A 27,484-nucleotide genomic window follows, 5' to 3' on the forward strand; every position below is an offset into this window, starting at 1 on the left:
GATTTGAGTTTTCCTTGCTGTTCTTATGTGACTTCAGGGTAAAGCTGAGTTGTGTGTGGGTTCATACACTCACAATAAGAGGATGCCTTTCTGTGGCTCTCTCCCCGCAAGGACTTTCCTCTCACACTTTGGCCATCTTAGGCTCCTTTCCATGGTTCCTCTGACCAGAAAGATGGTGGGCTTTCTACTAGAGCTTGAGCTGCGGGTGCTAATCCATGACTGGGGCCCAACCTCAGGGCAAAGCCATGTGAGAAAAAAAGTGGGAAACTCACCCCTGGGCAGGTTGCTTCTCCAAGTTTTGACTCCTTCACTTAGTTTACCTGCTTTTACTTATTTTCCAGAGTTCTCAGATGTTTATTTTTTATATTTTGTTCAGAGTTTACAGTTGTCATTAGTGGGAGGGATGAGTTATAGGGGGCTTAGACTGCAGTATTAGAATTGGTGTGCTTCATAGTTTCATACTGATATGTGTCAATCAGGATAGGAGTTTCTGTCTTATAAGAAATAAGATAAGGTAGATTTTAATACGTGGTCATATAAATATGGTTTCTTTTAGCAGTCAAAGCTTTCTTATAGTGTAAGCTAGAGAATACTACTAAGAACTTTTAGGTATCATAAATAAGCCAGTGACCACCTGTTCTAGATATACTGGGTGGTATTTTAGGTTAGAAATGATGGTGACATCTCCCATGGATGTCCTAGGTCCAAGGATGTCTCCATAAGAACTACGTGCTTTTAATTTCAGTGATCTGTTAGATGAAATCCATATATACTAAAAATGGCAGATGAAACTGCCAAGTTTTCTAAATGCCTTTAAATAAATATAACTGAGCATAAATGGTAAGCATTATTGCTTATTAGACTGTGACACAAGTTTCTATTCCAGTTTTCATTTTTGAACTTCTAGTGATCTGGTTGGATTCGTGATTCTGTTTTCCAAGTGACCATGGGGAAAGTAGTAATCTTTGTCTTCTTCCTATAAATAAAGTTGTTTACTTGAACATATTTTTATTTGGCTGCATAATTACCCTAATTTGAAATGCTTTTCTTGTAGATCTGAATATCCTAGACTGGAATTTTCAAAATCTTGTTGCTATAGCCCTTGGATCTTCTGTATGCATCTGGAATGGGGAAAACCACAATAGGATTGAAAATATGGACTTAAATCTCACTTGTAACTATGTATCTTCTGTGTCCTGGATAAAAGAGGGAAGCTGCCTGGCGGTTGGCACCAGCGAGGGAGAAGTGCAAGTACTGGACAGTTTTTTCTTTCTCATAATGTGCTCTGTGTAATTGCTAGATAACTAAAATTGACTTTTACTAACAGGTTAATACAAAAGAGAGAAACTATATTGGGTGGGTGTGTACTTGAAGCTACGGGGGATGAGAGGATATACCATTCTGGTTCTTTTCTGAATGGCATTTCATGAGCACTTTGGGGTACTCTGCTTAGTTTTTCCACACAATCTTTCTTTTTGTCACATATCCTTTTTTTTTAGTCTTTTCTCTGAAACTAAAGTTGAGCTTGTAGAATCTCCAGTTTTAGGACTTTGGAGAGAAGAAGACAACCTTTCACTTCTCCTTTCTCACCTCAAGCCATGATCAGGAATAGAATTACTTAAAATGAGTGAATTAAAAAAACATGAATTTGTAAATTCATTTAGAAAAGGATTTTTTTTTTCTGATAGGCTTTCTGAAATGGAGATTTACCAAGTTTCCATCAATCTATGTAATTTCTTATTGTCATTATTATTGTTTTTTAGCAACAGTGTGAACAATATTCCTCATGTATTTGATGACTTTGTGGGGGGCCACAGATGGCTCTCACTGCTTTCTCATCTCTGCAGTGATGTTGGATACTGTGAAGGTTATGTCCTGATTTCTTCTTACACCAAAGTTCTCATTCCTCATATGGGTCAGAATATCATTTATAGTTGGCAGGAAAGGAGTCCCTTAGCAGTAAATGGAAATCCTGACTCTACAAAGTGTCTAGGTACCCAAATTTTGTTGTAACTGTAGGTAGATTTCCAGGTTTGAAATTTCAACTATTTAGAAGGAACCAGAAGTGTGATAGTGATTCTCCACTCATGGCTGCCCACTGAATTCACGTGGAGAACTTTAAAGTAAATGCCATATCCCCAGGTTCTACCCCCATCATTAAATAGAATCGCTAGCATCCATAGCACGCTCCCTAGGTGATCCTAATATGCAGACAGGGTTGAGAACTGCTGACTAGGGTTAAAGGTGCTGAACTTTCACTTGGTTCAAGGACTGGCTATATTAGCATTAATTGGCTATCGGGCTTTTCAGAAGACAGCGGACTGTGAACATATCAGTGCTGCATAACTCTGCTTGTTCACTTTTTCAGTTATGGGATGTGGTAACTAAAAAGCGGCTGAGAAATATGCTTGGTCATTTGTCTGTAGTTGGGGCTCTGAGCTGGAATCACTGTATCCTCAGCAGGTAAGAAGCATTTTCTTGGAACGAATTATATTTGTACCACCAATTGATTAGGGGGGCTGAGTGAACAGAACCATAATATTTAAAACCAAAACTGAAACAAAAATGAAACAAGACAAGACATTAGTTAGTATCAGTTATGATCCTACCCTCTCAGGCATTCAGATCTTCTGGTGATGGAGGTGGTGCAGCGACCACGTGTACCGTGGTGGCTGTGTGCCCACAGCATGTGCTAGTACTGCAGTGTGAGGTGCAGGATTCACTAAATTGTTCAGACAAAATGTAAAACTCTGTTTAAGCGAAAAGTTTCTCTGTTCCAAATAATACTTACTAGAAAGATATTTGGTTGCAATTAAATATTTATTGCTACCAGTATCAATAATTTGAATATATTAAGCTTTCTGGGGCACATTTCCAATTCACAGACCCACAGAGGTTAGAACTGAAAGTAGCCTCAGAGATAACCAGTTCATTGGTTCTCAAACTTGACCATGCATCAGAGTTACCTGGAGGGCTCCTTAAGATACAAATTGCTGGCCTCACTCCAGGAATTTTTGATTCTGTAGGTCTTACGGTATGCTGAGAATTTGCATTTCTAATTTCCTAAGTCATGCTGATGCTTCATCACTTTTGAGAACTACTGATTTAGTCTAACTGCTTCTTTTTAACCAGAAAAGTTGCGACTGTCCCTATGATCCTACATAACTGATTTAAATATATTTTGCTTTTAATAATAGCCATTCATTTTTGTACTGTATTTCTTAAGGTAGATTTAAGTTAAATTAATTCCAAAGCCTTTTGCAGTTTTTTAAAGTAGCTCAGATGTAGATTTGAGATTTTAATACTTTGTGATTGTAGGCCAAACTTAAAACCACTTACGCAAAACATCCTATAAAGGCCTAAATATTTACCCTGAGAAGTTGTTGCTGTCAGGTCAATTCTAGACTCAGGTTCCTTTTGGAGTCTCAATTGTTTAAGTTTAGTTTCAGTACCCAGGAGGAATATGAACAGATCCTTTCTTACAATAACAGCAGCTAACATTTTTGAAGTACTCTGTGCCAGGCATGGTGTTGTACTCTTTGTGTACGTAATAGTGTTTTAATTCCTGCAATAACACTGTACAGTGGTTTCTTATCTCCCCCACTTTTGATGAGTAGCCTGAGACACTAGCCTGAGGTCACCTGGTTAGTATAAGGGAAGAGTCAGCCTTTGAACCCAGGTGGGCTGGCTGCGGAGACCATATTGTTGTTCATCAGAATGCTATTCAGTGTTGTGCCTGAATAGTTTTTAAAAATATGACACTGAACTTTGAGAAATTTCAGAAAGAATTATAGGCAGTCATTTACTTGCTCCTTGGAGAAAATTAAATTAGTTCGGAAAGAGTTCATTATCTTTGACAGAGTGACAGGATCTTTATTGTTTGGATCCAAATCATTGAGAGTGAGCAGAGATGTTATCCACTGACTTTGAATCATTGCGGTTTGCTCTGACATTCAGATAGCTTCATACTCTTTTCAGATATTAGCAGCATTAGCAAAACTAATAGTGGATCTATGGATCAATAGAAAAAGGAAATAATAAATTTCTATGTCTAACATTTTACTATGTGTGTGTGTGTATATATATATACACACACACACACACACTAAAACCATTCATTGAGATAATATGAAATATTCTGAATTCCAGAAAAGTAATATTTCCTAGGTTCAGCATATATACTACTACCTGAGAAAATCTGGTAATCTTCTAAATTTATCTTTTCCGTGGCTGCCTGCATCATGTTAAAGTCATTATAGACATCTATCAAAGGATATCTTCTCGATATCCAGATGTGAAACTCTGCCAGACAAATCTATTTGACTTGTGAAAAGAATCACCGAGCCAGAATACTCTATCCTCATTAACCCAAGGAATGCCTACTGTCTTTTGAATCTTTCCTAAGGGGTCTTTCAGTAGTTTGAACTATGTTTTCCTTCACATTTTCAAATGTCTATGTAGTATTAGGGCTCGAGTTTTCTGTCATAAAGCTGCCCCTTTCCTCTGTGCAGTGGGTCGAGACTGGGCCGTGTTTATCACCACGATGTTCGGGTAGCCCAGCATCATGTCGGAACACTTCACCACAAGCAAGCCGTGTGTGCTCTGAAGTGGTCATTTGATGGCAGGCTGCTTTCCAGTGGCTGTAGTGACGGACTGCTGACCATATGGCCCCATGATCCAGGTGTGAGTGCACAGGGTCAACCACTAAAAGTCATACCCCAACCTACGGCAGTCAAGGTAAGAAATCCCACAGTTTCTCGGTTTCCCTTTACTCTGAGGCCAGTAGATCTCCTTCACACATAAAAACAAATCATTAAGCCAATATTTGGAGATTTGCTTCCCCCAGAATTTGTTTTGGATTTTGCCATCACTCTCCTGGAAGACAATCCTATTTATACTCCCCATGTGTCAGATTTTTTGGTTGTAAGTGACTGAAACTAAAGTCAAGCTTGAGCTTAAGCAAAATAGTAAATATATTTTCTCGTGTAACTGAGGAATCCTGGGTACATACAGCTCTTTCAAATATTGGCTGGATCCACGGTCTTAAATAATGTCATTAGAATCCTGTTTCTTTAGCTCTTGGCTCTGCTTGTCTCCGTTTAGTTTCATTCTTCATTCAGACTCCATTTTGTGGGCAAGATGGCTCTTGGCAGCTTCACATTCAGACTCTCCTAGATAGGAGCTGATAAGAAAACATTGTTCCTTATAACTCTGGTAGAAAAGTCCTAGGCAGGACTCTGGTCTGGCTTTGGTTGCATTCGCATCTTTCATTTGATAATTGTGACCAGAGAGATGGGCACACTGACTGCCAGGCCTGGGTCATGAGCTCACACCCAAGAAAGGAGACCCATTTCCGGAAGAGAGAGGAAAGGTGCGATAGAGTTAAACCAATACTCTACCACACTCTGCATAATAATTTCTTATTTCTCTGTGTTTTAAATTCTTATTTCTAGTAAAAATAAAAGTCCATACTTTCCTTCCTTTCGTGTCATAGATGTATGTCTTGGCCTTAACATAGTCTTAGAATATTTTTCACTCGTAAAGCAAGGAAATGATTCTACTTTATTAACTACAAACAGATTTATTAGAATAAGACCTTAAAAGTTATCATAAAATTTCCTGATATAGGGTAGAATATACAGTGCCTACTGCTACTGTGTAGTACTGGCCCAATAGCTTTAGCTTGTGGTTTTTAATGTCCACAGACCTTGAGAATGATTTTAGGTCCAAATTACCATTACTAATGACTTGAAAAAAATCTAGGAGAAATGTATGTAAAATATTCTGTCTGCAAACAAAATAAAAAAGCAAAAATAAAGCAAAACAAAAAGCCAAACAAAGCAAGTTACCTTCTTAAATGGCTTGTTGTCAGAAATACAATGAATTGAGCTAAGAGAGAGTTTCTGGAAACCTGAGCAAGCCAAGCCTCACGGCAGCTAATCCCTGGGGAATCACAGTAACGGTCACCAGTGTGTGTCTCTTCACACTCACCACTGACTAGCCAATTGGTACAGCAGGAGTGGACTTCAGAGGTTGACGTCTGTGTGATTCCTCTCAAGATGGAGCTTCTAGTTTTTCCAAAACAACTTGTTTATAGTAAAAGCTAATTGGAAGTAGGGTATTTAAAAAAATTATTACTAATAAATATAAAAAATACTGATATTCATCACATGGTAAAACGGGGCCATGGGCTCAGGGGGACTTCTGAGCCTCTTGAAATTCTATGCGAAATTTTGCGTTTACTGAAGTAGCCGTCTTATCCAGCCCAGTCAGTGGTATGTAGCTGAATGATAATTTGAAAAAGACAATTAAGGCGGGTAGGAAATGATATATACATATTGTAAATATTTTATTTTGACTGAAAACTTTAAATTGTATGTTTATTCACAATACAAGGCCAAGGTCTTTACTTTGAATGTAGGTTGGCTGATCAGAGTTCTTCATTGTCTTTCTTGTGTGAATTATAGCCGTATTTCATTGTCTAAGATTTCTACTCATGATATCTATGTTGATTACCTATTGCCATGTAACAAATTACCCCAAAACTTAGTGGCTTAAAATAACAATCATTTTATTATCTTTTATGGTTTCTTTGGGAAAGGCTGGTCTGAGCAGTTCTGGCTCAGGGTTTCTCATGTGGTTGTAGTTAGGCAGTGGCTGAAGCTAAAAGTGCTGGGCGCTGGAGCAGTGTTGGCTGGCCAGGCATCCTTCCCTCTTCGTGTAGTCTCAGAGGTTCTCCACATTGTTTGGACTAGTTTGGGCTTCCTCACAACATGGCAGCCTTAAGACGGTTGAACTTTGTGGTTCAGGGCAATAGAGCCAGTGCTTCAGAGAGCAAGGTGAAAGTGGCATAACCTTTTATAACCTAGTTTTCAGAAGTCTTGCAGTGTTATTTTTGCTGCTGTTGGTTGCAAGTCACAAGTTCCCCAGATTCAAAGGAAGGGGAATGAGATTCTATCTATTGATGGAGGAAATGGGCAAAGTTCTAGAAGGACATGTGGGATGGGCGATTTAATTTTTATCTCCAAGTAGCCTTTAAGTCAGGATGAAATTAGTGTACTCATTTGATGCTGTTGTTGTAAAAAGTTACAATTATTTGGAAAACTTTATGTCAGTAGTTCTGAAGCTTGGAATTACCTAAAAAATAAGTTGTCAGAAACAAAAGACATATGCCAGAATATATTAATTATAGTGTTCTTTACAAAAGCAAACACTTAGAACACATGAAAAACAACGAAAATCCCTGTCAAAGTCCCAATAACATTTTTTACGGGAATAGAACAAAGAATCCTAAAATTTGTATGGAATGACAAAAGACCCTGAGTAGCCAAAGGAATCCTGTGAAAAAAGAACAAAGCTGGAGGTATCACACTCCTTGATTTCAAAATATACTACAAAGCTATAGTAATCAAAACAGCATGGTACTGGCAGAAAAACAGACACACAGATCCATGGAACAGAATCAAGAGCCCAGAAATAAAACCCACATCTATGCACAAGTAATTTTTGACAAGGGAGAACATACAAGAACATACAAGAGAGAAAGGAAAATCTCTTCAATAAATGGTGTTGGGAAAACTGGACAGCCACATGCAAAAGAATGAAAGTAGACCATTATCTTATAAAATTGACTAAAAATGGATTAAAGAATTGAATTTAAGACCTGAAACCATAAAACTTCTAGAAGAAAACATAGGCAGTACACTCTTTGACATTGGTCTTAGCAGTATCTTTCTGAATACCATGTCTCACCAAGGAAGGGAAACAAAAGAAAAAATAAACAAATGGGACTACATCAGACTAAAAACCTTCTGCACAGGAAAGGAAACCATCAACAAAATGAAAAGACAACCTAAAAATTGGGAGAAGTTATTTATAAACCATCTATCTGATAAGGGGTTAATATCCAAAATATATAAAGAACTCATACAGTTCAACAACAAAAAAACAAACAACCCAATTAAAAAATGGGCAAAGGATCTGAACATTTTTCCAAAGAAGATATACAGATGACCAAAAGGCACATGAAAAGATGTTCAATGTCACTAATTATTAGGTAAACGCAAATCAAAACTACAATGAGATATCACCTCACGCCCGTCAGAATGGCTATAATTAACAAGATAAGAAATAAGAAGTGTTGGAGAGGATGTGGAGAAAAGAGAATCCTCATACACTGCTGGTGGGAATGCCAACTGGTGCAGCCTCTATGGAAAACAGTATGGAGATTCCTTAAAAAATTAAGAATAGAACTACCGTATGATCCAGCTATTCCACTTCTGGGTATTTATCCAAAGAACATGAAAACACAAATACGAAAAGATATTTGCACCCCTTTGTTCATTGCAGCATTATTCACAATAGCCAAGACTTGGAAACAACCTAAGTGCCCATCAATGGATGAATAGTTAAAGTAGATGTGATATATATATATACACATTGGAATGCTATTTAGCCATAAAAAGATGAAATCTTGCCATTTGTGAGAACATGGATGGACAACATGACATTTCTAAGTGAAATAAGGCAGATGGAGAAAGTCAAATACCATATGATTTCACTCATAAGTAGAAGATAAAAACAACAAACACATAGATACAGAGACTAGATTGGTAGTTACCAGAAGGGAAAAGGGGATGGGGGAGGATGAAAGGAGTGATAGGGCGAATGTGTGCAGTGATGGATGGTAATTGGTCTTTGGGTGGTGAACATGATCAAGTCTACACAGAAATAAAAATATGATGATTTACACCTGAAATTTATATAATGTTACAAACCAATGTTACCTAAAAAAAAAAGATGAAAAAAAAAGAAGTGCAGAACAAACCCCCTCAAACAGTTAAAACAAAACACGTAAAAAACAACAACAAACAAATCCTCTCCTCTCCAAAAACCTCAACTCAACCCAATGCAAACCAAACCAAAATAAGAAATCAACCTGAGTCCAGCATTAGAACAAAAATTAGAGTACAATACCGTAATGGAAAATTATGGGATTATTAAAAATCCTAATCATGAAAAATATGTTAAACATGAAAAACTGTTTATATAATAAGTGAAAACAACAGGAAAATAAAAATGTGTACACTATGTTTAGTGCTTTATAAAATATTTTTACATATAGATAATATGAAATAGTGAGAATTGTTACCGAGATGATTGATAAGGATATACAGATAAATATAACTGAAACAGTTGTTAAAATTTTCTTTAAAACTATTGTTTCTGGTCATTGTAGTTATCAATATAAATGTGCAATACTAAATCCTATTTTTCAGAATTAACTATAATAATTTACAAGTAGATAAGTAAATAAAAAGCAGTTTCATTTTCTGAATTGTATTAGGAGTTGAAATGCATGGGACTTTTTGAGTTGTGAGCAATCATGTATGGCTTTGTTTTGTCTTCTAGTCTCTTCTCTGAGCTGGAACCTAAAGACACAGGTAGACAAACCAGAGAAAGGCTTCATTTCATAACCAGATTCTAAGGACACATGTCAACTACTCCGGCAGCAGATTTTGCCCCATAGGATGTGTTGAATGTAGTTTTTCAAACATATAATTGTGTGATTTTTCTATGTTTAAAATGTTTCCAATTGTTACCAAAATTTGAGGAAGGCATCTAGTAGGTAATTTCTAGTCCCCCAGGAGTAATCTCTTGAGAGTGCAGCTGCTTCTGCCTTTGGGTCAGAGAGATCCATGAGAGCTGTGATGGGTGCAGACCTCTGGAACTTCTGCCTGCCTGAATTCATCACGTTCACAAGTTCACCTCCTCCAAGGCTGACCTGTCTGTGTGACTATTTGGAACTTTAAAGGCCATGAATTGGTGTCCCTGGCAGTCTGCAGTTCTTGCTGTTGGAGGAGGAATGAAGGATGGACACTTACACATCTTGGACATAAATACTTGGCGGAGCATCCAGACCCCAAGCACAAACTCCCAGGTAAATGTCTCCTCTGGAGTTTGCCTTCATTCTGGTCTTCTAGAATCTTGTGAAAATAATTTATGATGGAGCATAGGACCTAAACACGCCTCTTTATACCTGCTGAGTCCATGAGGATTTCAGTTCTTGGAAGTTTCTTTTGGTAAAACTTTCATATGTGAGTCTAAAGTTAATTTAACTTGTGTATCCTCTTTTTTCCCCCTCATTTCCCTTCTTTCTCAGCACTACTTTGACTGTGAAACTTGACAGTAGTCCAACTATGCCTGGACAATGATCATCATCCACTTAAATTCGTAGATTTATTGCACCTAAGACTATTTGTATATAGCCCTTTGTTACGTTGGGATAAACCTTCCTAGAACTGATGTAATTCCCTTAACACCCTAGCCCCAGCTGTGGACTGGAGGATGGATATGGACAGAGCATACTGCCTAGAATCAGTTTGAAATATATTTGTAATGAATCAGGAATTGCCGTAATTCTTTATTTTTTGGGTTATTATTACAGATTTGTTCCCTAATCTGGCTACCTAAGACAAAGGAGATTGCAACTGGCCAAGGTACTCCTAAGAATGATGTGACTGTGTGGGCCTGTCCTGCTCTGGCCAAGTCAGGTGGATTTTTTGGTAAGTAAATAGGTGAGTTAAATGTAGCTATAGCAATGTGAACTGTCATTTATGAGAAAAGCCCTGAATGAAAGATTTTCTTCTTTTGGTTCTTTTAAGTATATATTTCATCATAGGAAAAAGGCCTACACCCACCACACCTCAGGGGGTGTATAGATGAGTGTTTCTGAATTTCACTAAGATTATTCATCACTGTCATTCATCATTGATGTGTCTTCTTCTCCTTGCACACATGTATGGATGATGCAGTGACAATCATGAAAAGTTTTTGAACTGTGTTTTTGAACTGTGAAGTTACCATCATAACTCATCTTTCCTTGTTTTGGAGAAGAACCAGCAGTGCTAGAATGCTTGGGAGATAAGGAAATATGAAGAGGGTGAGCATTGTTCTGTGTGGGGAGGCCGCTAAAGGTCATGAGGTCTGGTGAGCCTCTGCACTTTCAAGGCTAACAACTGTTCTTTCTCAGTGTAGTTCTGTAAACATTTACTGAGTATTTCTTGAGAGCAATCCCCCATTATGGGGAACAAGACGAGACCTTGTCCCCAAGGGTCTTAAATCCTCTTGGGTGCAATCTGGACTGTTAAAGAGGTTCAGGGGTTAGTAGGTATCTCCTTCCACCCAGCCCTGGGAAATAGGAAGACAGGTGTTATGGTTAATGAAGGAACAGAGCACTGGCATCCAATCTCTTGATCTCTAAGAACATATCCTATCTTCTTTCCACTGAACTTGTCTCCTGGTCAATCTCTGGAGTTTATTTATCTAACATTTATTTATCAAGTATCTACTATGTGCCAGGCACTTTTTGGGGTGTTACACAGGTGAACAAGGTGAACAAGACAGACAATATCCTTGCCTTCATGGAGCCTACACTTTTGTGGGAAGAAACAGACAAAAACCCAAATACATACAATGTTAGATAGTGATAATGCTCTGACTCTCTTTGGAGATTCTGAGAATGTTATTTGGCAACAGAAAGGCTTCTTTCTTCTGTTGGTCAGTCTGGTTGGACCTCTGGTTAGCTTCAGAATGCCCTTTATATCCTTAAGCTTTTATACTATGTGACTTGGTAAGTAAAAATACAGGCAGCTCTTGACAGAGCCACTTTGATGGCCAGGCATGAGTGTTGGAGGAGCATGAGTTGATCCTTTGTGTATTTTTAATCATAAGACATGCAATTCACTGGACTTTTTCTGACTAGAAAAATATTTTAAATCAAGCCTTCAACCCAATTCTTTACAAAATTGCAATTCCAGCGGCTAAGTAGACCCTTCAGCTAGGTGAGGGCGTCTGATAGATACTCAAGTCAATTTGCTGTTGCTTGGAATAAAGATTGAACTTATCAGGTATGTTTCCTTGTTTCTCTGGCCTTAACAGAGATCTTTAGTTCTTTAGTTTTAATGCCTTGTGAATTTTTTTCATTGATACCAGACAGAATTCCAAATAGTACATTTGACCTTTTCTCCTTCTCTTGAAATATTTATGGTTGGAGTAGATGCAGTTACTTTTGAGCGCTTAGACACTAATTTTCATCTCTAACCCCGTGGTTTCTCCTATATGCAATATTTCCCAAAGTTGTTTAGTAGGATGTTTGTTATACAAATATATGTTATGTGGTCTGAGAAGTTTGAAAATTCCTGGTTAAATAGCAAGTTTTTCTTTCCTAAGGATGTCTCAAAGCCTTTGATAAATTATGAGTATTGTAAATCTCCAAGAGGGGGTTATAGCATTCAGTGTTCCTCAAACACATTTGGGAAATCTTTTGTTTGGGAGCATCTTGAGGTACTTGTTCCATGAATACACTTCAGGGAGCGTGCCATATGGCAGGGGACTGCTAGGGTATTGATTTCCATGTGTTTTCACTGTGAGTCAATGTTTCCATTGTGGCTCAAGGACAGCTGTCTTGACGTATACCTTAGTGACTGAGATCTGGATGAGGGTCTTCAAATTGGGGGTTGCGGCCCATTGGATCATGGATGTAATGAGTCAACATCAGCATTAAAAAAAAATGAAATAGAATAGTATAGAATGGAAAAAATAGAGAAGTAGGTATTATTTTGTGAAACTTTTGTTATAGTTATGCAGTACGTATATGTGCCTATATATGGGGTTTCTATGTAAAATATAGTTTTGATTGTGGGTTGTGGTCAAAAGTTTGGAAAAAAGGTATTCTAGATCATGGTCATGTCTTTACTAAGTCTCACCCTGTTAGCCACAGTCACGATTCTCTGGGGGAAAATTTCAGTTAAAGAGGCCTCGCCCACCTGACTACAGAAGAAAAATAACACATCATTTTCTCCTCACCCCCAAAGAGTTGTAATTTCTGAGCTTTGAAACAGGAATAGGTATTTTTCTAGTCTATAGGCAAGATCTGGCCTTTGACTTGGTTTCATCAGACCATAGCACTTGCATCAATACATGGTCTCATTTATGATTGATTGTACCTGCATAAAGAAAACAAAACTTTCAATGCTTCCAGTGACAATATTGTTGGAGTCTGAGACTATAAGTCCTAAAAGATGACCTTTGAGATAAAGATGGCATTTCCCACTACCTAGTAAGTTAAGACTGTCACTGATGTGAGGGAAGTATTCCAAGAACACCTTTGCTTCCAATCCAAACACCATTTTCCTAACAAGTTCCAGAAGTAGCTGTCCATTTTTTAAGTTGAGGTATTTTTCAAAGCCTGCATTGGAAAAGATTTGGGATTTTTTTCCTCTGCTATTCCTTTCTCCATTTTGTCTTCTTCCTTCTTTTTCATCTTAACACATCATAATAAAGAATGACAGCATGTTTATCACCTGTTATATTTATTGAATAGATTTTCCTTCAGTTTAATTTAAAAGCATTAGTGTAATGTTTTATATTTATCCTAACTAAATTAAGTTGCTTTTCATTTATATTGCCTTAATTTTTTAAAAAATAATGGACAGTGGCCTCTTATAGAAAAAGAGATTCTTCTTTGCTGTGGGATTGGAGTGTGGTCTAAATGGTTAGAGCATTGAATTTGATTCTACTTCTGGCTCTGCCACTTATTAGTGATGTGATCTTGGGCAAGGCATTTGATATTCTTAAATTTTCTCTTCACCTTTAAAATAAGGGGGCTGCAATGTATCAATGTATGCAATGTAAACTTTTTAAGGTGCTGACACACCCAGGGTCCCTTGGGGACGCTTCTCTATATGTGTGTGTGTGTGCGTGTGTGCATGAATGAGAGCATTGGAAGTGATGTGTGTAGATGGAAAAAGCCCCAAGTGTTGAAGATACTTCTCCTTTGGGAGTGGAATAGGGTATATGCAGTACTTGCTTCTGAGAATCCTGTGTCAGAGCACAAGATTATTTCTGCAATTCTAGCTCTCAGTTGAGTTGTAAGCAGTACTGGTCCTAGGAGGAGGTGACCACCCACGTAGTTTGATTTTAGTTGTGCCCTCCAATACCTACCCATTCAAAAACTTATCCAATTTCCCTCCTTCCCTCCATTCTCCCAGCCCCAGTCTCTTTTCATGGACTCCACTTCCCCTACTCTGGCCTGAAGTTTTGATTGTTAAAGTCACTGTTGGGTTAGGATAGGTTTTGCAAAGTATTTTCCAAGGAACACTAGTCGCTGAGAGGCTCAAGTCAAAAGGACTCTGGCCACATAAGTTTCAGAAATGCTGCCTGTTATAGCCCCTTCTCCCAAATATTTGTAATGCATATAGCAGTGTTGAAATAAGGAATCCTGTTTAATTTTCTTAGCCTGGAGCTCCCAAATTAATATGAATATTATGTACTCTTTTCATTTTTAATACCTATTAACCTCATATAGAACTGTTTTCCACAGAATGTTCTTTGAGAAATGACCAAACATTTCTCGGTTTGACCATTATTCAGTTAGATAACAGAAAGAGGGTATTGTCTCTAGAATTCCATAAGTAAGACTCATGTGTGCTGTGTGGGAGAGCTTTTTGGGTCCTTTTCCATTAAGTTGCATCAGTTTATTGATTAGTGTCTTGAAACCTAGGTCCCAAGGGGTTGACTTTGGGGGAGGATAGGAAGAAGGATGGGGTGGGTGGCAGGAGCACAGCAATGGCAATTCCTGGGTGTTGGTGAATTCAAGAACATAGAACTAATGATGATGTGGGGTATGAGGGGTGTGGTGGGCTAAAAAATGGTCTCCCGAAAGATATCCACGTCAAATTCCTGGAACTTGTGAATATGACCTTATTTGGAAAAAGGGTCTTTGCAGATGTAATTATGTTAAAGATCTTGAGATAAAATCATCCTGGATTATCTAGATGGGCCCAAAATCCAATGACAAGTGTCCTTATAAGAGAAACACAGAGGAGAGCAGATGCACAGAAGAGGAGGTGATGTGACCGTGGAAGCAGAGACTGGAGTAATGTGGCCACAAATCTAGGACTTCCAACAGCTGCCAGAAGCTGGAAGAGGCAAGGAACAGAATCTCCCCTAGAGCTTCCGGAGGGAGCCAGCCCTGCCAAATCCTTGATTTTGGACTTCTGGTCTCCGGAACTGTGAGAAAATAAATTTCAGTTGTTTCAAGCCGGGTAGTTTGTGGTAATTTGTTATGGCCATCTTAGAGACTAATACAAGGGGGAAGAGCCCTGAAGAGGAAACCCTGAAGCAAAACCTCAGCCACATTAGGATGTTGCCCAGAGTCAGCCCTGACTGGTGTTTACCACAGCAAAGGCGCAGTAGGAGTGCCAGCTCTGAAGGTGGCAGGTTTCGAAGAAGCCCTTTATCCTGGATGGGATTTGTGGCCCCACCTTAGGTTGCTCCCCAGTCCTCATCAATAGCACCTGTAATGCGGAACATGAGCTGTGTTTCCTTCTTCCCACAGGCCACAGAGGCAGAGTACTGCACTTGGCGTTGAGTCCGGACCAGACCCGAGTGTTTTCTGCTGCAGCTGATGGCACAGCCTGTGTGTGGAATTGCTGCTAGCCACTCTGCCCCTCTGAGCTTCAGTTTCCTTGTTTCTAAGTGAGAATAATATTGGCCTTGCCTTCTCCATGGAGTTGTTGTCAGGACCAAACAAGATGAAGTGCTTTTCCTGAGGTGAATTTCTGTCCTCCTGACCTTCTTTCTCTGGTTACTTTATTTGCTCTGCTTCCTCCCATTGTGTTTCCCAGACATTGTCTTTGACCTTCCATTCTTCTCTCTCTACTTTCCTCCTTCTCCTCCTTTTTATTATTCTTCTCTCTCTATCTCTTCCTTGTTAGAGATGCATTTTCACTGCTATAGTCAGAATAGTATGTATAGCATAGATTTCTAAATACTTCTTTCCCACTTGACTTTTCTCCCAAGCTCCTGCCATCTATTTTGGTCTGCCTCTGGATATTTCCTGTTTGAGATCCTTTCCCTCTCTTTAGCTCAAACTCAATGCCTTAAAGACACAACTTGTTCACTTGAAAAATGTTGATTAAAATCCTATAATTTGCTAGGCAGTGTGTTAAGCATCCATATTATTTCCTCTCAAAATGAGCTCCTCTTTAGGACTCTCTTTTCCCTCTTCATGGTCTCATCCTTATCCCGGTCAAGGATATCCTCCCCTATCAGGGAATCTCCTGATTATTCTGTTCCATGCTTTCTCAGTTTATCCCTGTTCTCTTTTCTTTTGTTCACACCAGTCATGTCTTGAATACCTGATGCCTAGTCTGTTATAATTGTCTTCTAACTGGTTTTCCTGCCTTCAGTCTTCATGGATCTCACACTACTGTTGGGTCAAATTTCTAAAAGCACTGTGCTGATCCTGTCAGTCCCCTGCTCATAAACTCTCAATGACTCTCTATTTCCTAAACCCCTTGGCCTCAACCTTGGAGTCCTGAGCCCAGAACCTGAAGTTGGGGGACTGTTCTTGCCTCGGCTTTGTCATAAACTGACTAACTGACCTTGAATGTGTCACAACATTTGCAAGAATAGGAATTAGGATTTGATAACTGCTAAGCTTTCTTCAAGCTTTTCAGTCCACTGTTCTGTCTTTTTAAGATTAATTCCCACTCATCTCCTACATTTGCCCTGGGCTAAGCCTTGTGATTTCCTGCCTTGGTGCCTTTGTTGAAGTTTTTCTTCTTGTCTGGAATTCATGCTCCTCTCTGCCTTTCCTTTGCTTAGCCACATAGGTCCTAATCTCTCCAGGAAGTGTTTTGAAATGCTGTTACCTGGGTTTGAACTCTTGACATCAGTTGGTATCACCTATTTGGTATTAATAAACTATTCTAGTTGTTTTTTAAATCTTTTATTACTGTGTGAATCTTTGGTTATTTTAGTTTTAATGTGTTTATTTCTCCCCTGGACAATTAAATTGAGGAGTTGAGGGAGCTTATAATAGACATTTTCTTTTGAGGAAGATTAGCCCTGAGCTAACTACTGCCAATCTTCCTCTTTTTGCTGAGGAAGACTGGCCCTGAGCTAACATCTGTGCCCATCTTCCTCTACTTTCTATGTGGGACGCCTACCACAGCATGGTGTGCCGAACTGGTGAGCCCCGGGCCACGGAGAAGTGGAACGTGTGAACTTAACCACTGCGCCACCGGCCCGGCCCCCTATAATAGACTTTTTAGTGCCCCTTGGAATGTTTTGCATATGTCAGATAACAATATTGATTGATTTGTTTTCTTTGTCATAAAATGTTTTTTAGCAATACATACATACTCCCCTAACCCCCATTGCCCCACCAAAAACCACCCCCCATAAAATAAAACAAAAGCTTTAATAATCGAAAAGTGGAATGGTATATACAAGGGGAGTTAGGACTCTCCTGTCAAATTAGTGTTAACTTGCCAATATATTCTTTTATTTTTTCTGTTTTTTAACTCAGAAAATCTGCTTGGTAGTGCTAGTAATTCTTGCCTTAGAAAATTTTTAGGTCACCAAAAGCTGCAAATATTATACTTTTCTGCAATACACATTCTTTGTCTTTAAGCTAATGGTTTAATTTCATCTTCTTCTTAATTAGCTATAAACTATAAGAAAATAGTTAGCAGGGAAATGAGCAAAATGATCAGACCATTTCCAGTGTTCCCCATCATTCTGATCTGGGTACTTCTGTCTTAACAGTCTTATGACACTATGTCATTACTAAAGATCACTTCTCTCAGTTAATACTGGTGTGTGACAACAGGCTCACATTTAAGAAAGATAGCAATGTATCTTTTACCTGCTGTTCATTTTGGTGGGAAGTCTGGGATATGGTTTTAGTAAAGAAAAAAAGTGAACTTATAGATAACACATAAAACAGAAGCCTTTGTACAACTGATTTTTTAGTTTTGTAATTTAAAATTTTTATTGAGTGATAATTCACATATAGGAAAGTACGTAAGTCTTAAGTGTATAGCTTGATGAGTTTTAATTTATGAATAGATAACTGTGTGTAACCACTTTCCAGATCAAAATATGAACATTTCTGGTACCCTAAAAGACTCCCAGTCAACACCCCTCTATTATTCTGACCTCTATCACCATGGAGTAGTTTCACCTTATGTCAACATTCAGATAAATGGAATCATACAGTATATGCTCTTGTTTGTCTGGCTTTTTTCACTAAGCATTAAGTGCGTAAGATTAAATTATGTTGTTGCATGTAACTGTAGTTTGTTCTTTTTCATTGTTTGTCCATTTTATTGTGGATAGATATTTGAGTTACTTTCAATTTTGACTTTAAAGAATAAAGCACCTATGCACATTCTCAACCACATCTTTTGTGGAAACAAGCACTCATTTCTGTTTGGTATATAGCCAGGAGTGGAACTGTTAGGCCGTAGGGTGTGTGTACATTCAGTTTTAATAGACACTGCCAGTTTTCCCAAGAAGTTGTACTAGTTGTACCACTTCCACCAGCAGTGAACAAGGTTTCCATACAACTACTTCATAAGTGGACTTCAAAACTTGTAACAAATGTTGCCAGTAGGGAATATTACATCCTCTTATTGCTGTTAAAATCCTAACTAGGAATTAGGGATTATAGTGGGTATGTAGAATATCATCCTAATGACTTTTTTAGAGCTTCTCTTTTAGATATTAGCACCAGGTCTTACTTTCTAGTATAGAGGTTCTCATCTCTAGCTGCATGTTAGAATCATTGCACTGCTTATGTAAAGAATGCTATGTCCTGGGTCCCACTGAATACCAATTAAATAAAAATTTCTAGAGGTGGGGCCAGGGCCTGGTAATTTTAAAGAGTCTGGTGAGCCGTAGTCGAAATCCAGTATGCTAGTCTTTTGGTCAGTCTTTAAGCTCTGCTTCTTCCTTTGTTTTAAGATACTGTCTCAGTGTTGTACGTTCTTGGTTTGGATATACATTGTGTGTGTGGTAGACACACACACACACTCACACACACAATTTATACTCCTAAAGGAACTGATGGGAATCAGAGGAATCTGTTCGCATAATCACATCTTGAAGTGGCTACTGGGCTGATGACTATCCATTAAGTTCAATATGCTGAATAAACATCAGGGGGTTTTTTCCAAAGGAAACTTTCTGGCCACAATTCAACACTCACTCCCTACTATGGCAGCGACCATGTTGATTGGACCTACACAGGGTCAGGGACAAGGAGAACCAAGAAATCACCTAGATAATCCAAGGCTTAAATGCAAACTACTGAGAAAGGAGGCTGACTTTCTGTTACATAATTTTCTGAGCTGGCCAAATGCTCCATTTATATCCCCTAGAATTTTAATTTCTATTTCTCATCTGCCTTTGGAAAATACTCTAAGGCATTTCCTGTTTCTATTTCTCCCATAGACTCAGGTTCTTGCATGTAAATCTGAATAGCAGATGTTGATGTGGAACAATGGCCTTTGAAGGGTGAACTTGTTTCCTTTTAACCCAAATGCTCCAGACTGGCTGTTTTTGTTTCCTGCAGAATTGCTGAGGTCTTCACTGTATTGGTTACTAGACAGACTGACCTTAGTGTCACTCCTGCTGGGTCCCAATGAGAGAGTGAAGTGAATAATTCAAGCAAAATTAGCATGTCACTTGACACGTGGATGACATTGGTGACAATGGTCCCCTAATCTCCCCCTTGCATCATCCATGAGGTCACTATTTTACTCTGCCTCACTTTGCTGGTGGAGATCTACCCACTAAAGTTATAGGAGAGAAACGAGAACAGTCATACAAACTGATTTTATTTATGATAAGATTAAGAAGTGACAGCAGTAAAGTGAAATGCAGTTATCTAAACTGCCCCCTGCATAGTCTTAATTATCCAGTTGAGGTGTTTTTTTGAGAGAAGACTATAGATGCCAGGTCCTCGAGGGTCTCCACATTTCCCTGGAAGGCCAAAGGCAGTGACACCTCTGAAAGTACCCTCACATATCAGCGGGCTTCCAGAATCTCCCTGGAGGAAAACAAGAGGGGTGCTGGGGATCAGCATCAAACACAGCCACTAGTGGAACAAAGAAATTTCATTTAATGTGGAGTTGAGATAAACCTTGACTTAATTGAAAATTAGTGCTTAAAAAAATAAAATATTTGAGAATATTTTAATGTTTTTACATTGGCTTACTCAATTTATTTATAAACCTGTGAAAATTGAAATGAAACTTGTATTACTGATTATGTTACCCACTATTTTGAGACTGTTTCTCCGCTTTAAAAACTAAACCCTCCTGTTTGTCATTTTTTCAAAATGCTTAATAACTCAAGGGATAACATAATCGATGGAGATGAGACACTGAGGCAAAGAGTAAAAACCATGTTTTCTAGTTTTTCCAGTGGATAATTGTCTTCCCAATGAAACAAAACCAGAGCAACCTTTCCCTTCATCCTCTCAAATAGACAGAAACTGCTCCCCCAAGTCTTCTTTGAGCATCCGATGCTAGATGGAAGCTCCCGGAAATCAGTGATTACACTTTGGAGCTAACTGATTCCATAGCAGAGAGCTTCAGTTAGCTGTAAGTTGTTGCTTTAGTCTTTCTGACTGTGTCACCCAGTGTGTGATCTTGTAATCTCTCATGGAACTCTAGAATCAGCATATGTTAAGGTGTTGGAGGTCTAGAGTCTGGATTGGCCATTTCACTGCTACGGCTTTAGGGAAGACTGGCAATGCCAGATGGAGGGCCACTGAGGCATGTACACAGAGCTCTGCAAATGCAAGGCTCTGAGGGTCCAACTCCATCCCAGCAATGGGAAGGCACCAATGATTTTCCCTTTCCAGGCAAAAACTAGCCTTATGAGTATATGAAGTAAAGACCCATGTGAGAAGCTGGGGTCCTCCTGGATGAGTATATTTCTCCTGCCTAATAGAGTGCCTGAAAATTTCAGAATTAGTCCTTTAGATTTAACTCATCAAGGGCCAATTCCAGGCAGTCTTGGGCATTGAGAGAACGGAAACGAATTGGTAAGCTTTGATGATAGAGGGGGCTGGTGGGAGGGGGACAGCCATCTTGGGATGCTGTCGTGGCCTCAGGATGTTGCATGTGGGTTTCAAAAGCATACAGGTTCTGGGCTCCTGAATGCCAGGACTCGGGGATGAGAGGAGAGGAGGGGTGAGGGAGAGCAAAGAAGAGAAAGTGGAAGGGTGCTGAAGACAAACACCATCTTTTCCTGGGATTTGCCTAGCCTTAGTCCTGAAGGCATTCCATTGTGCTGGTCCATTCAGATTACGCTGATGTTAGACAAGCACCTGGAAAGGGCAGAGACCTCTGGATCTCTCAGTGTCTGATTACTCCCAAACCATGTACACTGCGCACTCCTTCTCTTCAGATAAGGCTCTATAGAGTCTTTTGGAAAGGTGAGAAATGATAAGCCAGTACGCAGAGCTTAAACATTTATAACATGTTCCTTCTATTTCTATTGTTAAGCAGGGTCCTGTCACATCCCTTCTCCAGGAACTCTGGTATGGAGGCTTACACATTCTCTGGTATGAGTTATGCTTGGAAGTTATTCTTGGGGATTGAGTTTGGCTCTAGGAAGCCATGGGGGTCTAGCCTAAGATCCTCAGTCAGGCTTGGGAATTATAGGAGTTTCAGACTTGCCCAGTTAACTGGTGGGGGAATTTTTGGGAGGTGCTGTGATGGGCAAAAGGGTACTGATGGCTCTGGAGGAAACTTGACTTTGGCTCTCCTGAGTGTTACGCATTTTAAAATTTAGATCTACATGTGTCAATATGAAACATGAGGAAAAAACCATTGCTTCTTAGTGGTTTTTGATATAAAACAAGAAGATGTGGTAGGTCATCTCATGCAGTAGCAATGAACTTGTTTTTTTTTTTTTTTTGAAGATTGACCCTGGGCTAACATCCGTGCTCATCTTCCTCTACTTTACATGTGGGATGCCAGCCACAGCATGGCTTGATAAGTGGTGGATAGGTCCATGCCTGGGATCTGAACTGGCGAGCCCGGGCAGCTCAAGCGAAGCCGGTGAACTTAACTGCTACACCATGAGGCTGTCCCCTGAACTTATTTTTGATGAACAACTCACTTGAGATGAGAACATTAATTTATTTGACTGGGATTTATCAAACTTTTTCCAAAAAGCACTAGGACTCTGTAGAAGCCAATGCCGTGATAAGACTAAGCGTGATGTTTTCTATATCTGCCTGACTTAATCCAATAGCTAAACTGTGGGATCTCATTTTACTTACATTGCACGAGTCTTTTCCACCTCGGAGGTTTCCGGCACAAATCATATTCAGTCCAATCACAGGTTTAAAATTGTAGTGCTTTGGATCATTGCAGACTTTTCTATCTATGACGGTGACATTGACTTCTCTCAAGATATCAGATGCAGGTGACCTATTGGAATACTTCCCCCACCCTGCAACTCGACACACTGTTCCTGGTTTCACGTCATCCCCCTTTTTAGGGAGACGAAGGATAGCCACATTTTTATTAATTGTTGCTTTTTTGTTCAGCTGTTGGAAAACAAGCATAAAGAGTTTACGGAATGAAATAATTAAAATATTCATGTTTTTACTTAAATTCTAGCCCAACTCCCAAGAACCCCCTTATGTAGCTATAGTCTGTAGCTACAGGGGCATTAAGGAAAGGTTTCCATGTAGGTGGCCAGGTTGTAGGAGGTTCTATGACTTTTAAGTCAGTCAAAGGTACAGTCAAAGGGACATACCTGTAGAAGTTTAAGATCACTCTCATGTGTTTCTGGGTCATAGCATGGAGAGATAAACTCTTTCTTAACAAACATGATCTGTTTTTCTGGCTCTTTCTTGGTTTTTGAGTGAGCCCCAAGAATGACTTCGGACTTTCTGTTCCTGAAAACAGACACAACGCTATTAACTGGGTTTACTCTTTAAATCAGGAGCTGAGCATACGAGGCACTGATCAGCTTCATTGTCCCATTTGTCAATATGGTTGTGATGGAAATACCTGTTTGTGGCTCAGAAGGGAGAAAAAGGTATACTTTAAAGAATAAAAAGCAATATGTTTATGAATTTATTATCATCATTATCATTACCAGCTTATTTATAACAAATTGAACTAGGTTCGTTGGAAACAAGTAATAGGAGAATTCCATGGCAGCTAGGCCAAGTCTTGAGATCTCTCTTGGGGTTTTAGTGCCGCACCCACCCGACCCTCCTTAAGCATTGATAGAGAATCAGGCTTACTAGAAAACAAAGGTCTCAGTAGTCTAGAAACAGAAGCAAAAGTCACTGGATAGTTGTAGAGAAATGCACTGAGGGGATCTTGGTAAGAAAAAACAAACATCTTAAATGGGAAACCTTTCAGAAATAGATTACCTAGTGGAGGACCCTATTTGAATGACATTGAGTGTGTGTATCTTGGGGGGAAGGTGGTCTAAAGGTGGGGTCCAGGATGTTTTTCTTTTCTTACCCTATGATAAGGTTCATTGTGGTTAATAAAATCAAAATACTCTCTGATGTAATAATTATTAAGGCTATTATCATTCACAACCTAGCATAAACCACCACCCAGATATTCGCACTGCTGTTTTTCCATTACACCAGCCGATATTAATCTCACTTAATCCCTTAGAACAGTGCTTTCAGTGTGCGTACTTTGATGATGAAATGTTCTATAAATCTGCGCTGTCCAATATGGTAGCCATTAGCCACGGTGGCTACTGACGACTTGAAATGTGGCTTGTATGACCAAAGAACTAAATTTGTAATTTAATTTAATTTAAATTTATATAGGGTCGTATAAATTTACATAGCCAATATGATAGTGGCCATGATATTGGACAGCTGAAGTTCAGAGGCTTGATTTAGGGAGTGGAGAAAAAACCAGGCCTGGAAGAAGTTTGAAGGTGGTGATCGACAGGGGTTGAGATGGCTGAAGGTGTCAGAGAAATTCACTAAGGGAAACAGGAAATCATTTCTCTATTGGACAGTTGCGCTCAGGGCCCTGAGGGGACACTGAAAGTTTTACCCTCCCACACTGTGGCTAATTCTACCCACTCACGAAATTAAGACCAGAAGCCAAGCCTTGCAGTACCCTGACCCATCGGCTCCAGAGGAGACCTACAGAAAGAACTTGGGGATGCTGCTTCCCCATTGGTCTGATTCTTTGGGGTCAAGTCTGGACTTAACTCTCTGTTGGGGTAAAGAAAATAAGTTTCTAGAAACTTAGGTACGTAATGTGAAGCAGTATGTGAGCCTCCATGGCTTTAGTGGGATTTACTCTTTTTATTAATATTCGCCTAAATTGGATTATCTCCACAAACATTCTTTTTAAAACCCAAGCACTTACATGACACAGTGAGCTGCAGTCAATACCCAGTTGTCTGCAATCAAAGCCCCAGCACAGACTTTGTCTCCGTTAAGTAGCACCATGTAGGGTCTTGAATGAGGAGTCACTTCATTTCCTCCAATAATTTTTTCACAGAAATCTGTTAAAAAGAAAAAGGCAAATCACATCAGCGTCCACCCCACAGAGCTCTCCCTAGAACCATATTTCGAAGACCAGACATGCTTTTCCTGCTTGGAGAGGAAGTGTGGATGAGAGCATCTTCCCTGCCCCCGCTACTCTCCATATAGATGTTCAGATATCTGAATATAAATCCCATTTCTAGTGGACTCTCTGAGAGGGTCCTGTTCGTTCACCCACAGAAGCCATGCCATCGGCAGTTCTGGGGATTAACAGGCTGGTGATCTGTCGCAACCACTGACCTTGAGCCTTGGGCTTACAAAGGGCAGACAACTGTGCGTTGGTCTATACCAGTAACAGTTGCTATAGGAGATGCTAGTGATGATGACAACCTTGAGTGCCCTCCCACTCCTCCCACTTTCAGGCTGAGTATTAATCTGGGGAAGCAGAGTGGCTTTTACAACCCTGAGAACTGCTCTTTCCACCCCAAGCCCTTGCAAAAACCACATAGCTTACAAATTGATATGAACACCTTTTAGCTGTGACCCTACCAATGAGTTCTTTGGTCATTGTGAGACTTCTGTTTGTTGAAATTTGTACTCTCCTCATTTGTAAGTTGAGAGAATAATATCTATTGCCCCTGAGGCTTCTCTTTAATCTCCAGACTGAACCACATGGTTTAATCTAAGCCCTTTTCCGATGAGGTAGGGGGAGGGAGGAGAAAAGATGCTATAAGAAGAGAACTCTGCCTTACTCAAATTTCCTTGATGCTAGACCAGGAGTTTGGATTCCTTATTAGGAACGAGACCCAAACACCAAGCAAACCATCCACATTGGTTGAGAGGATCTTTTGCCTTTGTGATGTACTCTCAGCTCTCCCCCTTCCTACACTGGATGTTCTTGGATTCTCCTAAAGTGTTTCTCCTGACCATCGGTTGAGACTTGCGGTTCCTTAAATAGGGCACAGGGCCTGTTACTCCATTATTAAAGCTAACTCATTGCCAAATTCACTGTAAGGTGTAAACGATGAGAGCGAGGGAAGGGGAAGAGAGTGACCATGAGAGCTCTAATTTCCAGAAGGGAATTGGGATGGGGAAATTCTAGTCTCTAGAAGTAAAAGGAGAAGGAACTAGAGAAACCAAGAGAACTTCACACACTTCTCAACTTTTCCTGGAGTGTATATATATAGATGGATTCCAAAGGTGCATTTTTAGACCTTCTGGGCTGCAGAAATGGTAAACTCAATAGAATACTCCCTTTTGCAGAGTCCTGTGTTTGGTGAGCACTTTTACCACCTTGGAAAAAAGCCCAAATCTCCTGCAACCAACCGCTCCTAGAAGGGTCGGGGGTAGGGTTTAGAGCAGGTGAGAAGCTTTTAGAAACTAGAAGTTCTTAGTCCCCACAGAGAATCAGAATAAATTAGCATCTCTGGGGCAGGGGCAGGGATGTCAGTATGGTTTAAAAGCCCTCCAGAGTATTCTAATGAGTAGGAGAGGTTGAGACCACTGGTCCAGAGCATCAAGACTTGCTTTCAGTGTCTGTTCCATTTATGGGCCCACATAGCTCTCTCTCACCACAGGAAACAAAGAAGAGCAGAGCAAGTTGCTTTTGTTGTTTCCTTTGAAGGAAAAATATAATTGGATTTTTAATCTGTCCTGTTTTCACTGTCATGGAGGATTTAACATGCCTGAACATAGTCATATACTTATAGTATACTATGCTTATACTATGCCCATCCTTTAGTCCTAAATGTCCTATAACCTTGTTATTTTTAAAATTTCTCTCATTTTTTGTGCAAGATAAACCAGAGAACTTCCTCGGGAATTTCTGGTAAGACAGGTTGTTGCATCAGCCCATGCCCACCACTCCCACCTCCAAAATCTGACAGACCCTGGGGACAATGCTTTGCTGCTCCACACTTGTCAGCGCAGTTCAGCCTAGCCCCAGAGTAGTCCTCACTTCCTAAGAGGTTTTTAATGAAAATCTGGAGCTATTACCCTTCTTGTGATAATGCCATGGGTTTTATAGCATTTCAAACTGACGCATGTGCAGCTCGCACAAAATTAGGCTTGTTGGTTACTACTTAGTACACCAGAGAATTAGCTCAATACAGAATACTACAGCACTTCCAGAGAATCGATGTGGGGACATTCCCAATGTCCTAATCTATTAAGACTAGCCTAGAGAAATAACGTTAAAGATTCAAATCATTCCTGATTTGTTTTGCGCGTCTAGGTCAGGTTTGTTTTAATTGCCTTTAAAACAATCTGTGCATCTTCTGCAGCAAGAAAGGCTGAGGCAACACTATTCCTTTCCTGAAAAGTCCTATTTATTTTCCTAACTCAAGAGCTGTTTGTTTATTTGCTTGTTTTTACCTTCTCCTTTTTGGCAATTTTCAAGCTACAAATTGACAGCAATAAGTACTGGTGGTTCTATATCTTTTGTGAAGAAGTTGTAAAGAAGAAAGAAGGATGTTTTTCCTCCTAAAATAAAGACATATTTAGAATCCAAGAAAGAATGTTAAGGCTTGGGGAAAAAAAAATCTCCTCTTAGTACTCTTAGCTAATATTGTCAAAAGTTCAATGAAAGTCTGCTCTGTTTTGACTAATGATTATAAGGGAAATGACAAGAATCAGTCTTACCTTCTGGAATTAGCAGGAGAAAAATGACAGTTGAGAGAGAGGATGCCAGAAACGAGTTCCTCATTGTGGCTGGTGTCCCCACATCAATCAGCACGAAATCTGTGTTCAGTTCGTGACTGACTCTGTCTATATACTGAGAGGACAAAGGATGTGGTTTCCTGTCTTCTTTTTCTTTCTTTCCCATTTCAAATTTGAGCATCCAGAAATGAAACGTAAGTGAGATCACTTGTAAATCACTCTTGCCTGTGGGCATGCTGTCCTTGGCTAGGACTGCAGAGGGAGAGGACGATAATTCTACACGGTGGGTGGGGGTATGGGGGTGTTTTTACCCTCAGGACTTAGTACACCAGAAGAGACTCTAAAATGTCTCAGTGGAGATTTCTAGGATTCTAGTTTTCATCATCAGCAATACTGTTTTCCGTATCCATGAATGGAAGCTCTGTTAAGACTTAAATTAAGACTTCAAAAAATGTCAAAAATTGGTCACGAACC

At 39.5% G+C, this 27,484-nt stretch overlaps 2 protein-coding genes across 2 annotated transcripts in view; one reads left to right on the forward strand and one right to left on the reverse strand.

Moving 5' to 3' along the window:
- Positions 1-16,796, forward strand: part of CDC20B (cell division cycle 20B) — a 59,191-nt gene extending 42,395 nt beyond the window's left edge. Inside the window, exons 8-13 of the mRNA XM_001494024.5 lie at positions 1,055-1,251; positions 2,369-2,463; positions 4,512-4,737; positions 9,815-9,940; positions 10,448-10,565; positions 15,401-16,796. Of these exons, the coding sequence (XP_001494074.2) occupies positions 1,055-1,251; positions 2,369-2,463; positions 4,512-4,737; positions 9,815-9,940; positions 10,448-10,565; positions 15,401-15,501 (863 nt within the window). The 3' untranslated portion in view covers positions 15,502-16,796. The remainder of the gene's footprint in view (positions 1-1,054; positions 1,252-2,368; positions 2,464-4,511; positions 4,738-9,814; positions 9,941-10,447; positions 10,566-15,400) is intronic.
- Positions 16,797-19,670: 2,874 nt separating this feature from the next.
- On the reverse strand, positions 19,671-27,260 carry GZMA (granzyme A). Its single transcript, XM_001494044.6, has 5 exons — positions 26,993-27,260; positions 24,234-24,372; positions 22,633-22,774; positions 22,151-22,420; positions 19,671-19,903 (listed from the first exon to the last, which is right to left on the reverse strand). Exons 1-5 carry the CDS (start codon positions 27,243-27,245, stop codon positions 19,742-19,744), a joined length of 966 nt encoding a protein of 321 aa, XP_001494094.3. The 5' UTR covers positions 27,246-27,260; the 3' UTR covers positions 19,671-19,741.
- Positions 27,261-27,484: the final 224 nt, after the last annotated feature.

Source organism: Equus caballus, chromosome 21, assembly GCF_041296265.1.
Source record: "Equus caballus isolate H_3958 breed thoroughbred chromosome 21, TB-T2T, whole genome shotgun sequence".
NCBI lineage: Eukaryota > Metazoa > Chordata > Mammalia > Perissodactyla > Equidae > Equus > Equus caballus.

Coding starts and splice junctions, on each gene's coding strand:
- GZMA (XM_001494044.6), bottom strand. CDS start 27,245: ATGCCCACAGGCAAGAGTGATTTACAAGTGATCTCACTTACGTTTCAT. Junction 24,373..26,992: donor TCTCCTGCTAATTCCAGAAG/GTAAGACTGATT, acceptor TCTTTTTAACAG/ATTTCTGTGAAAAAATTATT. Junction 19,904..22,150: donor GTGGAAAAGACTCGTGCAAT/GTAAGTAAAATG, acceptor GTTTTCCTCCAG/GGAGATTCTGGAAGCCCGCT.